Source organism: Idiotropiscis lumnitzeri, chromosome 10, assembly GCF_059441095.1.
Source record: "Idiotropiscis lumnitzeri isolate Australia: NSW breed Sydney's pygmy pipehorse chromosome 10, RoL_Ilum_1.0, whole genome shotgun sequence".
NCBI classification, from domain to species: domain Eukaryota; kingdom Metazoa; phylum Chordata; class Actinopteri; order Syngnathiformes; family Syngnathidae; genus Idiotropiscis; species Idiotropiscis lumnitzeri.
Genome location: NC_142400.1, coordinates 10,582,678 through 10,599,074, shown reverse-complemented (window position 1 = coordinate 10,599,074; position 16,397 = coordinate 10,582,678). Strand labels below are relative to the sequence as shown.

Sequence of the window (16,397 nt, the reverse complement as noted above, 5' to 3'; positions counted from 1 at the left end):
CATCATCAAATCAGTGTTTTCATTGTTGAACGAGAACGGTGCTTAGTAGAGCACATACCTCTGCCAAGAGCAAACAATAATGCCAGTTAGTAGTACATCCCTCCATCGAACAGCTCGTGTAATATTTTGGGATTAGCATCTGACAAAATGCCATTAGGGGGGAAAATTAACACTGTGGTTGACTTGATGGACTTCCAATCAAGCATTTTGGTTCAGTCCCCGCTTGGTAATAGTCTGAGGGATTATATCTCGTTGCCTCGTGATTGACAGCTCAGCTCAGCCTTTGACCCAAAGTTAGCTGGTATATATTTATTGAAAATGAACGGATGGATGGAAAATTATTCATCAAGGAATTTAATTGAATAAACAAGCAATATCGCACTTCACTTTTTGTTGCTTCAACTGTACAGCAAAATTGGATTTTGTCCAAATGTGTTTGTAATTTTATATCAGATTGTTTGCTATATTGCAGATATTGCAGTGATTATTTTTCCACAAGAACTGTTTACTGCATTGCAGCCGAGCGGAATGAGTGCATAAAAGACTGAGAATGTCCCACGTTTGGGGTCATTTCACACTTAGCAGACCCTGCAGCAGCGGGTTTAAAGTTTTGTGGTGGAATGATGACAGGGAGTCATTTTGAGAGAAGAAAGTACAGCAAGAATTGAAGATGAGAAGCATCATGATGAGTAACTAGAGCCTCTGTCTGAACTTGTTTCAGATTCAGGGCAAGTGATGTCAAACAAAATGATGTATTTATTAAGTAAACGCATTGCAAATTTAAAATTCATGGATAATTAAAAAAAATATATTTATTTAAAATAATCTGCCTTTTATTAATTGATTTTGTACTGAAAACTGTACACATTTTGCTCGCTGAAATGTTGCGCACTAGGCCCCACTGTTTAAAGTCACACGCATTCAGTCGTAGCCACAGATACAGTACTGTACAACGTGAGGATGGTCACCCCAAGTGGACATAAATAACACTTGCACCTCACATGAATATAATGTTCATATTATGCATAAATATTTCAATTAAGTATAAATAGTAAAATAAATATATGGTTGCTACTTTGAGGACTACTGTATATAATTTTTAATGGGATGGGAGAATCCCTTGGTGAATGTTCTGAACTTTTGTTTTCATTCCGGTGATTTTTTTTTTTTAGCAGAATTATGCTGCCCAGGGGTGTTTCTAGAGGCTAAGCCTGCATTGCTGTAACTCAACTCAACCTTTAGTAGCTGAGTCATTTTCTCCCTTTTCATGAGACAGCAAAGTAATTAAAACTGAATGAACAGCGCCACGGTTGCTACCAGACAGGTAGGCCACTCTATTTGGTCTACATTCTTCACAGAATCGACCATAAGCTTCACAAAAAGATTATAATGGCCAACTCTAATGACATTGTGTCCAAGTGAAATAGAGCAGGAAACAACGCCAAAAGTCAAAGATGGTGAAGTCTTGAGTAAAATTGTTCTACAGTTTGTTGGCTGACAACTTTTCTTAGTTATCGTCTGTGGAATTGAAGTTTCGACAGTCGTAAGAGAAACAATGAAACTATTCCTGTAAGCCAAAAATAATTCATTGTTTTCACGCACACATAAACACTAAAACATCCGCAAACCAATCAACAACTTCCACCAGAAGTAATTTGCATGACCCCAACCATTTGAAACATTTGCGTCTCAGACGTAGCTCGTTTCACCTAAAAGTTGTCAGGGTTGATTTTATCTTCTTCTCTTGTGTTACATAAAGCCAGACCATCATTATCACCCCCATCGAGGCGCACCATGACTGAGAGAATGAATTTAAAACAGCCGACTGTCGGCCACAGTGAACTGTGTGGGTGACGTTGCTCTTCAAAGGTTCGCATTCACATCCAACTGTGAGACTTGTGGGTGCAGACAGGACAGTTTATGGTCATATCTCTCTTTAAATGGTCTCATTTTAATTAATTGCAAGACGCTCATTGCATGAATTGTCTTTATACCAATCACGAACTGTAATAAAGGTCCACATAGTTCCTCGTATTAGGTCTGCAAGTACGGAAATACTGCTTTTCCGTCAGCAATGTCGTGTGACGGAGTCTGAAATCATTATGCACTGTAAATGGGGGAGTACAGCCTGAAATAGTCCAAGGGAGTCGGCTTTAAAAAAAAAAAAAAAGATGGCAAGTGAAACAGAGGGTGGTCACTCTCTCAGTGTTTTGCTATATCCGATATCACTTCTGCTGAGGACACAAATCGATCTGCATCTACAAAAGAGGACCCGGCTCCACTCCATTAGCTGGCAGCTTGGTTGCATGTGTAAAGCCTCGTCTCTCACTACAGCTCACTTCATTCTGGTGCAGTATGTCCTTTTAGGGTTTCCATTCTCAGAAGATAGTTTGTTCTGTGATGCCAGTCTTGTTTCAGAAGAACGCAGGGAAGTAAATACAAACAAATTGACGAAACAATGAGGCACACCTGAGTGACGTGAGTGTCTGGCGGGGAGCTGATTGGTAGAAAAACGGGAGCAAACGTGACTAGAAGAAGAAACTTCAAAACAACGCAAAAGGGAAATAAATACAAACAAATTGACGAGACAACGAGGCACACCTGAGTGACGTGAGTGTCTGGCAGGGAGCTGATTGGTAGAAAAACGGGAGCAAACGTGACTAGAAGAAGAAACTTCAAAACAACGCAAAAGGGAAATAAATACAAACAAATTGACGAGACAACGAGGCACACCTGAGTGACGTGAGTGTCTGGCAGGGAGCTGATTGGTAGAAAAACGGGAGCAAACGTGACTAGAAGAAGAAACTTCAAAACAACGCAAAAGGGAAATAAATACAAACAAATTGACGAGACAACGAGGCACACCTGAGTGACGTGAGTGTCTGCAGGGAGCTGATTGATAGAAAAACGGAAATCTAACGAGCAAACTTGACAAAAACAAGGCAAAAGTCCTCTCTACTCTATGTGGTAGTGTTGCCAGATGAAAACAAGACACCATACCTTGCCTTTGTTAAACATCTTTTTGAATCGTTTGGCAATGTTGTTTAATTAACTAACAAAGCTTTTGGGACACCACACAATTACGTGATGGTTAAACACGAGCCAATGTTAAACAATCCAAACGGTCCTGTAGTGAACCAAACTGAACTTGAGTGCACGTCGGATTTTGATGTACTATATTACGATTGTGCATGCATTACAATTACCGTATTTTCCGGACTGTAAGGCGCATTATCAACTCTATTAAAAAAAAAAAAAAAAAAAAGCGCCGCAGTTTTATTAAAACTTTTTTTATCAAATTAGTTGTTTCCTGCATGTGCAGAACAATTTTGTACTGTGAATGCACATAAAGGGACATAATTGTTAAAAGAGTGCCTTTTAACTCGGCAACAACTTTGCTAATTAAAACAACAACAACAACCCAGATGCTTCAAGCAACATTCACTTGTTCATTATTGGCGTCTTATTTTCTATACATTGCTATCATTGATGATTCTGATTGTGGAATAGAAAAAATGAAATATAAAAACCTTGCATAAGGAGTCAAGGTGGCTTGGAGGTTTAGGTGTTTTAGTCCACGTCACAGTTAGAGTACTAAAAAGATTGCTGTTTATTTCTGATAACCTGTTCTGAAAGTTGGCAAATTTTCGACCACAATACTTGAGGTAACACTTTTACATTGTTAAAATGAATAGCTCTTTTGTTCAAAGCCTTCTAAAAGTTATTACTTCATAGTTCCATTACAGCTGTACTAAAACCAAAATGAAAAATCCCGTTATGTACACGAATAAAGTCACAATGGTGCAAGAATGAAGTCAATATACGTTAAAAGAAGAAAGTTGACGTCAGAAGACACCTCGGTCTGCGTGAGACACAAATGGCTTCTTCTTCCTGTTATTTTCCAAACGCATGCAGTTTGAGTAATCGCTGGCCACAGTGGCTTTTGTACACTAGGTGGGCTCCCTCTTTAAATAGATCGCGTTTCTGTCACAACACCACATGCATACGGACACAGCACATCAATTTACTGGAAGACCACACATCTGAAATAATCTTGAACCGAACAGAGGCACCCCTCTCTGAGTCCTCCCGTATTTGCACATTTTACTGTCTGTGTCTGCAATTTATGGCACAAATGTCCCAAAATATCTCATCTGTGTGGCTGTCGGTAAATACGTTACCCCTCATTTCGTCAGAAACGACACATTGCAGATGCAATCCCTCGAAGTGTGACGTGGCTCGTGATAACAACAAGTTTGATACCACACATCTAGTACAAAAGGACAATGCCACGACAGACGGGTGAAGGTCCCTCACTGGGAAGTTCCGTATTGAAGGTGTGGCGCTGTAAACGATGACAATGAGCGCATTCACTCCAATACAATACGAAGCCTCGTCCAGCAAAATACGGCATCAGGGCCAAAACAACACTCCTATTGAGTCGACCCGGAATAAATGAGAAGAAGCAAAACGGGCAAACCATTAGCATATGGGTTGGGCTGAATGATTTTGTAAAATTGTTTCCAAGGTGGTCTTCCCATGTTTTTTTCATAAAGTCATGTATTCGATTTATTATCATGGCTTTACGATTTTGTAAAATATCTAATTGTCATGTTTTCCTTTCTCTGTATTGTGATTGCGATTTCATATGTGTTTATTTTTGGAAGGTCCCCTACAACTGTTTTATTTATTTATTTATTTATTTTAAACACATGCAAGTGATAAATTACCAGACTTCAAAACGCTCCTGATCAAAAGCTTCAACAGACATAAAACCAAATGCGTACTTTTATTGGCCGCTTCGTATTAAAAGCCGCGAATCTCCACGTTATAACGTGGGATATTTACCAAGAGACTTCACGCAAATTGATTTTTTTTTTTTAAACTTTCATTTAGTCTACCTTAAACACCATCAGATACTTTTTCCTCCCAAACAATACAGAACACAGCTCGTTATAGAGTCACAGAACCTCTTTCAGTCTTCCGTTGTCGCATGAGGGACTTTGGCCGGTGATCTTAGACCGGGATCACACTGCAGTGGTAGTTGTATTTATGGCACTCGTTCCCAATGCTCATTAAACTCAACTCAAGATGCTTATTTTTGCGCTCCTTGCACCGCTACGCACACACCACCCCCCCACACACACACACACACTTCCGCATTTGTCTCTCTCTCTGTGTCTCTCTTCGCACCGTGTACACTCCAACCACAAAGAGCTGATGAATACTCAGCATGCGGCAGACTCGGACAGCTTCATTGGGCCACTGTGACGTGTTCGGTAATTTCCTTGGTCAGATGTGATGAGACTCTTGGTAAATCTATTGGCAGTAAAAATTCATAAATAAACCGTGTTATTTTCAAATATGCGGAGGTCAAAGCGTGGGAAAACAGTACCGGCTTGTCGTCAGGGAAATACGGTCTTCTGTATCACAATGAATAATTTATGACACCTAAACGTTTTGGTATTATAGGTTTGGTTAGGTTGAAAAAATGCACTATGAACTATTATGAAAGAGTTTATTCATATACTTTGTCGTAAAGACATGTCGGATTTATTACTTCAACTTTTCTTGTTTCATGAAACAATCATATTTAAACTTATACATATACGCATTATTTCTAAGAAATAAAGCCGATTAACAAATTGCTCCGTTTTTTAATTTTTTTGCAAATTTCCATTCTCCTATACTGCCATGTCAATTTGGGTTTGATTAATCGTTCAGCGCTACGTAGGTCCATCCGTATTTTGATGAAGCACGCAGGCAAAAGAACTGTCATGGAGCAGCTCCTCCTTGTGACTCATCCCGTCACCCCACCAGGCGACCATGTGTTGCAAGCCTGTGTATTGCGCCTCTGTGTTCCCTCCCGCCTCCCTTCTGATAAGCCCGTTCTATGTGGCGGCTCGTCGCTCTGCGAGCGTGTTTATTTTAGAGCCTGTGAGTCACACTTCCTGTACTCTGCCAGTGAGGCAACGCACTATGGAACAGCAGGAGCTGCGTTCATTCTCAATTCTCGCTTTCTCAGCCCGTGTCTCTCCCTCTCGCTCTCTCTCGTGTTGCACTGTTGATAGGCCCAGCCTCGCTGCTGCGTAATGCGGGGGCTCGCTTGAATGGATGACACTCTGGAATTCATTTCCAGATGCATTGCTCCGGTAGGAACTGGAAGATATACGTAAATGACGCATGTAGGCACAAGGTTCATCACTCATGCAGACTTTTTCCCCACCGAGCTATATGATAAGAAGATCTAGCAAAACTTGCCTCACAGTGTTGCCACGTTTCCAACACACACTTCAGAACAGGAAACCCTGATTTGGCTTTTGCGCAGGTGGGACCTGATGACTGTCTCAGCTATGTCGATAGTGTGACATCAGGACACAACTGCGTGTTACTCATACTAAATACCAATTTTTCCACTTTAATCCAGTTACGATGTTCCCCTGCAAGAATTGTTCGTGGAACATATCTACAATCGCAAAAATTCTCGTGAAAATCTGTAATGCCCTGCATGTGGGAAAGGAGAATCACAATCATGATGATGCCTGTGGTAAAACACAAACTCACAAGCCAACTGATGTCACGTGCCACCCCACCAGGCCCCGCCTCTTAATGGGCAACACTACAGAATTTTCTATGCATTTTACCCTACCTACAAAGTCTTTTAAATTAATAAAAAATCTTTAAAATGTGTACTTTAGAGGCTTTAAAATTTGTGTTTTCGAAGTTTCAAAGAGTTTAAAAACTGTGGGAGGGGTTAAAGTGAGACTGTTTTTGTATAGTCACCTTATAGAGTGGATTTTCATCAATTGCAGCTATGTCTGGAATGTATTCCCTGGCTCGTGTCGCGCACAGGTGGAAGACGGTCTACGATTGCCAACTTCACCGCGGTGCACTGTGATTGCCCTTGCAAAACCCTACGTCATCGCATTTGTAAGATTGCGCTGCATATTTTGATCCCCAACATGGATTCAAGTGAATCAGTTCTGTTTCCGCCATGTCAAGGACTGCGCCTCTCACACGTCGATTTTAAAGGGAATGAGGAGACCTGCCTCCAGTGACTGTGTTCACTCCCACAATGGCGCAAACGCCTTTTTCTAACGACATGCGGCTCAGAAAATACCAAAAGTAGTCTAGCCCACCCATGCACGTATTTTTGATCTATGACTGGGCGTGAATATAGCTCTGACCCTAGAGTGTTAAACTCTTTTTCACCATTTCAACAATCCACCTGCTTGCCCGGTTGTATGAAACAAAAATGAATTGGATGACGCTGATGTTGGTCTGCTTTCTGTGGACTAGCAAACTTGTGTGCTTATTGTCCAATAAGTCAGCACCTCACTCAGTTTTGTGTTGTGTGTGGGTCCACATAATGAGAGCCACTCCAGGGAAAGTTAGCAGTTTATTAAACACAGCGGCACAACACGCTTTATTCTGCCTGTGGCTCACACTACACACAGTTTGTACGGAAGTATTTTGGAGATTTTCAGCACATTTAATGGACGCGCTCACAGCATCCGACATCTGAGAGGAGGGCTCTACTTTTCATGATTTTGGAGCCTCATTTTTTATCATTGGTGACTTTTTTTTTCTTCGTTGAAATTTGGCAGGCTTGTGGACATAAACATAGACATACATTTGGACTTTCCAGGAACCTGGAAATACTTAACTAGTGTATTTATACTAACTATTCTGTGTTATTCTATTTCATGCTAACCTTACTTAACTTTCTTAATTACATACAAACTAATCAAATCTCAATAACATGTTAGTACGTTTTAAGAGAAACCATGCTTAGAGCGAGATGAAATTCCTTATTCAAAACTGATGAAAAAGTACAGAAATATTGTGACTTGATTTAAAATCGTGGTTTGAATTTTATTTTTGCGTCAGATTTTCAACTACAGAGACAGCGTGCCAAGAAAGTCAATTTCAATATTAATTTGTTGGAAGTGTATACATGGGATTGGAATTCTGTTTTCAAAGGTAGTGTTTTAATCCAAGAGGTGAAATAATGTCAGATAAAGGTGATTACTTGCGTTTTAAAATCTTGAATTCGGTGGAATAAAGTTTGGTTTGCTTAGGCGCGTTCATGGAGCAAAGCTCCATTCTCCACATGGGTACCCGATTGTACGTCAACAAACCAGATGGCATATTTGGGAACCATTTACAGTGGAAATAATAACAGATGTGTCCTGTACGGAAGACAACAGAACCATATTGCTTGGTGAAAATACTGCGTTTTGCAATCTTTGTTTTGGCCGATGAATGTTTGTGCAGGTTAAAGAAAGAACGACAGACATTCATCGTATCACGTCGCGGCGCGTGCTTTTTGTTTCACTTTTCTGCTATGCCACCCCAAAAATGTGTTTTGAAGCGATAATGACGATGAGGAGGATTTTTACTCGTTTGACTGTACGAATATCAATTGCTCTCGATTTACTACCGCGCCTTTCCACCTCCTCTCCTAACGTTTATACAGTACAGTGGAAACATTCATTTGGTGCCCCCCCCCCCCCCCCCCAACACACACACCCCTCCATCACTCTGTTTTTACCTCACCCCCACCCTCTCTGCCTCTCTCGGTAACACACCCACTCAAGCAGTCATATCCGCTCTCACTCTCTGGCTCTCCATGCTTGTCTCACAGAGCCTGTGAAGCGTCTCTGAGGGGGAAGACCAGACGGCTCTGTCAGGTAATCTCAACCCTGTCTGTCTGTCTGTCTCGGAGACTCCCTCCCCTTTCGCTCTTTCTTATTTAAATCCATCTTTGTCTTCTTCACGGTGCACAGACATGCTCCACTTTTTTTTTTTTATTTCTTTTTGTGTCGTCACTACCTGTCAGATAAGTTAAATGACTAATTTTGTAAGTGCATTGTAAGTGTTGGTGACTAAACATTTCATGGGATTTTGAAGGGATTGTTTTTGGTCACGGTGTGTTTCTGTTTCTGTGTCTGTGCACTAGCGTTAGATTACACAAAAACAACTTAACCCGATTTCATCAAATGTAACGGAGAAGTGTGATATTGACCGAGAGAGAACTCATAAAATTTTGATGCCCATGCTAAATTTTTCATTTCTTTTCATTTATCATAGTGGTCATTCCCAACCTTTTCCAACTTTATTTGGCAGTTAGCAAACTTTTCTGGAATGTGCACATCTGCCACTGACAGGACAGGAGGGAAATAACGGCCACTAAAATTGAACATTGCTGTTTTTTTTTTACTTTTTTTTTTAAGGAAATGCTAATTGAATATAAAACTGTAAAAGCAAACATGGTGAAGCGGCATTTGGCTGTTATGCTGCAAGCAATTGAAAGAAGTTGTCAAAACTCCTTTTTTTTTTAACTTCTTTCCTTTTATTTGTAATTCTCTTAGTTATAAATGTGCTCAAGTGTTGTCAGTGTACATTCTTTTGGCCATTTTATGAAGCTACTTTTTCTGTCTTGATTTTTCAAATGTCAAATATGTGACTTGGCTCAGTAAAGGTTGAAAAACACTGCGCTAAGCAATTGGAGAGAGATCCTTCAATTTGGAATTATTGGCCTGGGTGAAAGTTTGTTTTACATTTTTCCATTCTTTTTATGATTTTTTTTTATTATGCAAAGATGAACGAGTCAGATTCATTGTGTAGGTTGAGGGTGTAGGAAAACATTGAGTCATTTCCACTCAAAATAGAAAGATTCTTGTGTGTCCTTCTGTCTTTTGTCTCTGCTGATTGTCTACCATTGATAGGCATCAATGTTCTTATGTTCAAATTAAAAAGAACATTTATTAGTAAAAGTAAGAGAACTTTTTTTCTATCTCAGTTAATATTAATAATTCCGTTCAAATATTTAATTTAGTCATTTAATGTCACGATTTTTTCTATCTTCAGGACTATTACAAAAACTCCAACGGGGTGACCAGTTTCTTAAATTTGATCTTTGGCTCTTATCAAAGATTTGGGAAATCCTCCTTGTAAGCTTCCGTGATCCCAAAGCATCTTGTGCGTGCACTGTAGACAGTGACTATGGGCTCCGGTATGTTGTGTTTCCTCAGCTGGTCTCCGCCGAGACCTGCTGACTTAAGTGGCATCCCCGAGCGAGTGAAAATTTCTACGCTCACATCTGACATCTGCTTTAGTCTTTTAGATTTTCTCTTACCATGATTTTCTTGACTTACCGGAAAACATGTGAGGCTTGCCTTTCATTGAAAGCTTCATGGGGTGGCATCCTCTCATCCTATGTTGCATTTGTCCGGACAGTACTACATCCTCTTCTTCGTTGATATCAACCAGCTGTCACTCAAAAAAGTGGTGGATGTCAAAGGTCATGCCAGCTTGTCAGTCCAAGCAGAGGGCAAGCGTCCCCCCCCCCTCTCTCACTTCCTGCTGCCACTGTGTGTTTGTAGTCAGAGAGGATGCTGGGAGATAAATTTAGACCTCCAGCTCCCTCTCCATCTGCCATTGCTCAGAGTAGGTTTGTTTCCATGGGAACCAGCACCAGGCTACCACCAGTAAGAGAGAACAGGGAGAAAGAATCATGAGTGTGTGTGAATATGCGTGCGTGCGTGCGTGTATTTTTGGGGAGGTGAAGGAGGGTGACAACAGCTTTTTAAAAAAACACTTAAGAGAGTTTCTCTGTCCTCGGGGTGAAACACAATTTATTGTTTAGCCCATATTGGTATCCATCATTACCAGCTACGTTAATACATGCGGGTATTGATGAGGAAATGAACATGCACTGAGCTAAGTGTTTTCTTTTATTGAATATGCAGCTCTGGAAGTGGAAAGCCTGGACTTGACGTAGAGATGTGTAAGTGTATTCATGTGTGTGTGTGCGCGCGCACACAAGAGCTCTTCAGTGTGCAAGGGCTCCCCTGAAAACCTGAATCTCACATAGTGTAAATTGTTCACTTATTCACTCGTGGAGGGACCAAGTGACAATCACAAGAGGGAAGAATTTGACTTGAATAATGTTATTATGAATGGGAGAAAGATTCTGGGTGTCCTGTATTCTCGTTTAGATTGCCACTCTTGTGTTAAGAGGAATAATAATTTCCATGTAGTGCACCTGGCCTCAAAACATGATTCATCAACAATTTATCAATTGCACACAATCAATGAGTTGATTGAGAAAATAATGCAGAAATCAAAAACTACACTCCGATTTTGAACCAATTCTAAACTGAGCTTGGATCGAAAATCAAGGCTGAAACGTTTGTACCTTTGCAAATCATTGACGGGAATTCGAAGAGTGAGATGGCAACTATCTCTCTGTAGACGTGATATCTCAAGGGAGTGATATTTCACCCAGGGAACAAACTGTAATAGGATTTCACATGAGCACGATAAATTACAACCTGATCGAAGATTTCACAGACGTCATGAGTGTCTGAACATGTGTAAATGTGATTTTCTTGCGCCAGTGTTGTCTTATGTGTAGATTGATTCAAATCAGCTTCTCCTAAGGGGGAGGCCATGAAGTTGTTTGAATGAATTGAATGAATTCATTAAATATATTTTGGTGTGCGCTATCTAGATCTGATCTGGAAGTTTGCTATTTCAGCTTCTGAGCATAAAGATATCCAATCGATTTAGCAGAAAGTATGATTCATGTATTCATTGAAAAAAGGTTTGGGGAAATTCATGTTATCACGTGAGTGGGTATATTATCTCCAAAAGTGAAATGGAACATCCGACCATATAAACCAGGTGTGAGCAGAATTGTGACAGAATTACAGCGGCTCACCGAGTGTTGACAAGGTGAGCGGTGATTGGATGTTACCTGAGCCCTCCACACATGTGAGGAAATTTTCAGTCGACAAAAAATGTCCGGTCTACTAGTTGCTAGCCCACTGATCCTAACTTGAGTTTTACCATGCATTAATATAAAAGTTTTTTTTCGCGGCTGCCATCATGAATCGTCATCATCGACTTAGCACGTGTGTGCGTGTGTGTCACATATTAATCAGAGACCAAAAAGACAAGACAAATACACAAAATTATATATCGTCGTGATATTTAATTTATTTTGTCCTCACTCCAATCTGAAAATAACTAACAGTAATGAAGTGGTATTAATTTAATATTATGGTATTTGGATTACCTGCGGTGATTCACTGTTAATTAATATTTTTTTGTAAAGTGACATACCAAACCCTGCCTAAGGTTAAATTGACATCTCTTTGACAACAGTGCGAGTAAAAATGCAATTTAGCGTCTGCTTTTTTTAATTTGAAAAAAGTAAATCAGGCTCATTGTGTGTTGTATGCATTAGGCAATCATTGATAATGGGTGATTTCTGTTCTCCAAATATGATAAAGTACACTTCCAAACATTAAACAGCAATCGGGGGTCAGCTCAGGACGCTGCAGCTGATTGGCTGTCACAGTCAATTTAGAGACTGCAGTCTGGACGTAGGACATGGTCTTGTGGGGGCTTTACTGTTCACTGTAGGCAGGCAGTAAGTGTGTGTGTGTGTGCAAGTGTATGTTTTGGCATCATGCGGAGGCTCCACTCAGGCATTCCTTCCCCTCATCTCCCTGGCAAAGCCCTCAGTGTGTTTCCCCCCGCTCAGAGCCGGCAGACCAGACTTCCATGAATAATAGAAACAACACGCTCCATAACCTTAAAAACCGTAACTAATCATCTGCATCAATTTCTATATGAATGATCATTAATTTTAAACTATGATCGCCTAGTCCTTGAACAAATACTATTTCAGGAAAAGATGTGCTGGTCTTTTTTTTGTGCTCTCCCTCCTGTCTAATGTTGTGTACGCTCATCTGTGATCTTCACATCCAGACATTCATCTTGACCACCTTTTCCCGTTCTTCTGTTGCTTTGACTTCACCAGGGTTATTATAGTTATTTTCATTCATTTGGATTTTTTTTTATTTAATTATTTTTAATTAGTTTTTAAGGTGGGTTTGTTAGTTTTTATTAGTTTTTGGGGTTTTTTCAAAAACACTTTGTTTCAGTTAGTTTTAGTATTTATTTATTTTTTTTAAATGTTTCACATGTGTTCAAGATTTAAAAAAGATAAAAGACCATAGTTAGTATTATGCAGTGAAAATTCACAAAAAATATTTCAAATCATTTTGATGATACAGTTTTTAAATAATAATAATTTAAATGATGCTATTAACATGATGCTGCTTGGTACTCTGTCAGTAAACGAGTGTCGTGTCTGAGAGTACGAGTGTGTGGTAAGAACTGCATGCCCTTCCAATCCCATGTGTTCTAATCACCTACACCTGTGCTTTCCTGTAGCCTGATTGCTGCATCAAGTCCATAGTTCAATTACTATTCTGCTAAACTGGCTTTTCAGTTGCGTCTTGTGTTTGTGTAATACTGATTTTTCTTTTTTTTTTTTTTCTTTGGCTGATATCAATAGCACGAGCTCAACCTCACTTGCTAAATTCACTGATCTAAATGAAAGCACTCCCCTCCACTTCTATATTTGAATAATGGAGCCAAATCAGATAAATGTAATCTGTAATCCCAACATTTGTTTTGATTATGTGCCCTAAAGCTGTGGTACTGTGTATTTATATCTGACCTGTCTATGCTGCTCATTGGTCAGCTAGTGCAGTTTCTTTTGAAATGCATAGATACAGTACATACATACAGACAGATACAAGTGTGGCCAGACATCAACATACAATTTTCTGACTCATTTTAAATAGTTTACTGTAACTTTGAATAGTTATTCATTGCCATCTCCCTTTGCCAAACGTATTTGCAACATTTAGAGAGTGTATTTTAGAAGCTCTTACTGGTTTATTTTTTGTTTCAAAGGTTCACCTATCTACACGATCGGAGACCAGCAAAGGAGATGCAATTAAGATATTGAATGGGCTGTTAGGATGGCTGCAACTGGACAGAAGAAGAGTTGCACTATACCAAGAGATGGTCTATGTTTACTTACATCAGTGCTGCTCCAGGGCACTTTTTAACGATGCCTCACTTGGCCCTCTCGAATACCTTCAGGCCCATGCTGATAGAGGCGCTTTGGTGTGATTTGCAGACACCGTCCACAACCCCTTGTCTCTGACCTCCCTGCTGCCATGTGGTTAGCCTCATGAGGCTCCAAGAGCCGTTGCGTGTGTGTCTGTGAGGCTTCCTCCTCACTCTATGGAGGCTGAGCCCAGCCATCCGGGTGATGGGGATCGCTCTGGAAGACAAGAGCAGCAGCATGTGACAGCCGAATCCTCTTTTGAGTCTTGTCCACAACCCCAGCAGCCATCCAATCCCCGTCCAGTACACAGAGCTTTGGGTCGACTGCAAAACCGCCAACCCAAACGTGCTGATCTTCTTCGGTTACAACAGCAAGCAGTAGCATGGCAGCATACGGAAAACCCAGGTCCTTCAGGAGGCAGCTTTTTCTCTCCAGGTTCCCCATCAACTTCATCTCATCACTCTTCATCTTCCACCCAGGTTGAACATGGCCAAAAGGTCTCATATCAGTCAAGCCAAGAGACAAAAGAAGGGGTTAGCTCTCCCAGGAAAGGAGAGAAGAAACCCCAAAAGCCAGGGAAATATGTGTGCACTTACTGCGGTCGTCCATGTGCCAAGCCAAGTGTTCTTCAGAAACACATACGCTCCCATACAGGAGAAAGACCTTACCCTTGTGCCCCCTGTGGCTTTTCGTTCAAGACCAAGAGTAACCTATACAAGCATCGAAAGTCCCACGCCCACCGCATTAAGGCAGGTCTTGCATCCAGTCGTGATGAGCCCAGTTTGAGTGGGCCAGACTGCGGTGGTATTGGGGAAGATGTTGAGGAGCATACAGATGGAGAAAGCACCGAGTCTGAAGATGAGACAGGCCACCATAAAAAATCTTCGAAGGAGGTTATGGGCCGACAGAAAAAAGGTGGTAAAGAGCTACCAGGAGGATCAGAGGAGACCCAGAAGCCTGAAGATACTCAAGCTGTCAAGCAAAGGCTTGCACTAAGGCTTAGTGAAAGAAAACGTGTCCCAATGGCTTCATCCGATGATCCTCCTTCATCCCTCTCAACCTCATCTTCCTCTCTTGGCCCTGGCAGTAAAGGCAGCACAGAGTCTGGTTACTTTTCGGGATCAGGAAGCACTGACCTATCCCATGTTAGCCCTCCCAGTGCCAGTGCCAAAACCTACGCAGAAATCATTCTTGGGAAATATGGAAGGTTGGGAGGGCAGCAGCGTAGTCCACATCAACAGCATTCTCAATCTCCTCTTTCCTCACTGTCTGGAACAGAGGAAAAAAGTATTCCCTTTGCTGTACCCAAAACCCAAGTAATAGAACACATCACAAAGCTTATAACCATCAATGAAGCAGTGGTAGACACTAGTGAGATTGACAGCGTAAAGCCCAGGCGCTCTTCTCTGTCAAGGAAAAGTAGCCTGGAGTCACCCAAATCGACTACCCCCAAAGACCCATATGTGTTTGACCCCAAGGGAGAAGCCCCTGGTCCGAGCGGCTTAAGGCACCTTCAGAATCCAGAGACAGAACCACCAGTCCCGCCGGCATTGCCAACAGTGCCCCTTCTCAGAAGCCGCTCAATGCCATCATCAAGCAGCCAACTTGAGTCTTCTGTGTCTGGAATAAGGTCCAAAAGAGGCTACCGTCTCTGCCATTCATTTGATGAGCAGCAGGCCATGACACCAGAGATTAATATTGGGCATACCCACCGTATGTTGAGGCGACAACCTGCCATTGAGGTTCCTTTGGGAGCTGAACTTATGCTGGGGGAGATTCCTCCCAACTCCTCCTCTTCAGCCACTGACACTGACACAGCCAGTCATCCAGAGCAACAAGCACCACAAAGTACTTTGAACCCATTTGAATGCAAAGCATGTGGAACATGCTTTCAGCATACTGACAGCTACAGGGCCCACAAAGGTGTGTGCATAGGACAGCAAACACTGGAACAGGAGAGTGCGGATGCAAGTAAAACCTGCAGAGAGGATCGCCCTCAGCTGATGATGCACTATAAGTTCAGAGCACTGGCTATGGCTGTGAGGAAGAGGAGAAAAGAAGAAAGTATAGAAGAGGACCTTCCAAGTCCTGGGTCCGGAACCATGACAGGGAGTTCTGCAGGCACCATTCCAGTGGCAGGTCCACCAGGACACAGCCAAGCATTCTCAGGTTTGCAAACATAATGCTATGGATAAAAAGTAAAACATTATTCTGTGAGTGCAATAACACGTCGCATCCTCATAACTACTATTCTCGATTGATATCATCGAAACCAAAAAAGGTGCTCTTTCAAGAAGTAGTCAAATGTGTGAAAAGTTAAACAGTATTTGGGACTGCACGAGTTCAATTTGCAATGAGTACATTCATTTTTTGGGGGGAATACTTGCAGCTATTTTTTTCTCATGTATAGTTTATTGAAAATCGCTGACATTGTGCCAAAACTTAATTTCTTCACAAT

The 16,397-nt window shown here is 41.2% G+C and overlaps 1 protein-coding gene across 5 annotated transcripts in view; it reads left to right on the top strand.

The window, feature by feature from the left end:
* hivep3b (HIVEP zinc finger 3b) overlaps positions 1–16,397 on the top strand; it is a 53,164-nt gene that overhangs the window by 20,278 nt on the left and 16,489 nt on the right. For 4 of the 5 annotated variants that reach the window (XM_088306077.1, XM_088306076.1, XM_088306075.1 and 1 more), the window contains exons 3-4: positions 8,648–8,693; positions 13,780–16,108. In XM_088306077.1, coding sequence (XP_088162203.1) covers positions 14,116–16,108 — 1,993 coding nt within the window. In that variant the 5' untranslated portion in view covers positions 8,648–8,693; positions 13,780–14,115. The remainder of the gene's footprint in view (positions 1–8,647; positions 8,694–13,779; positions 16,109–16,397) is intronic. The other variant, XM_088306074.1, reaches the window with a different exon arrangement.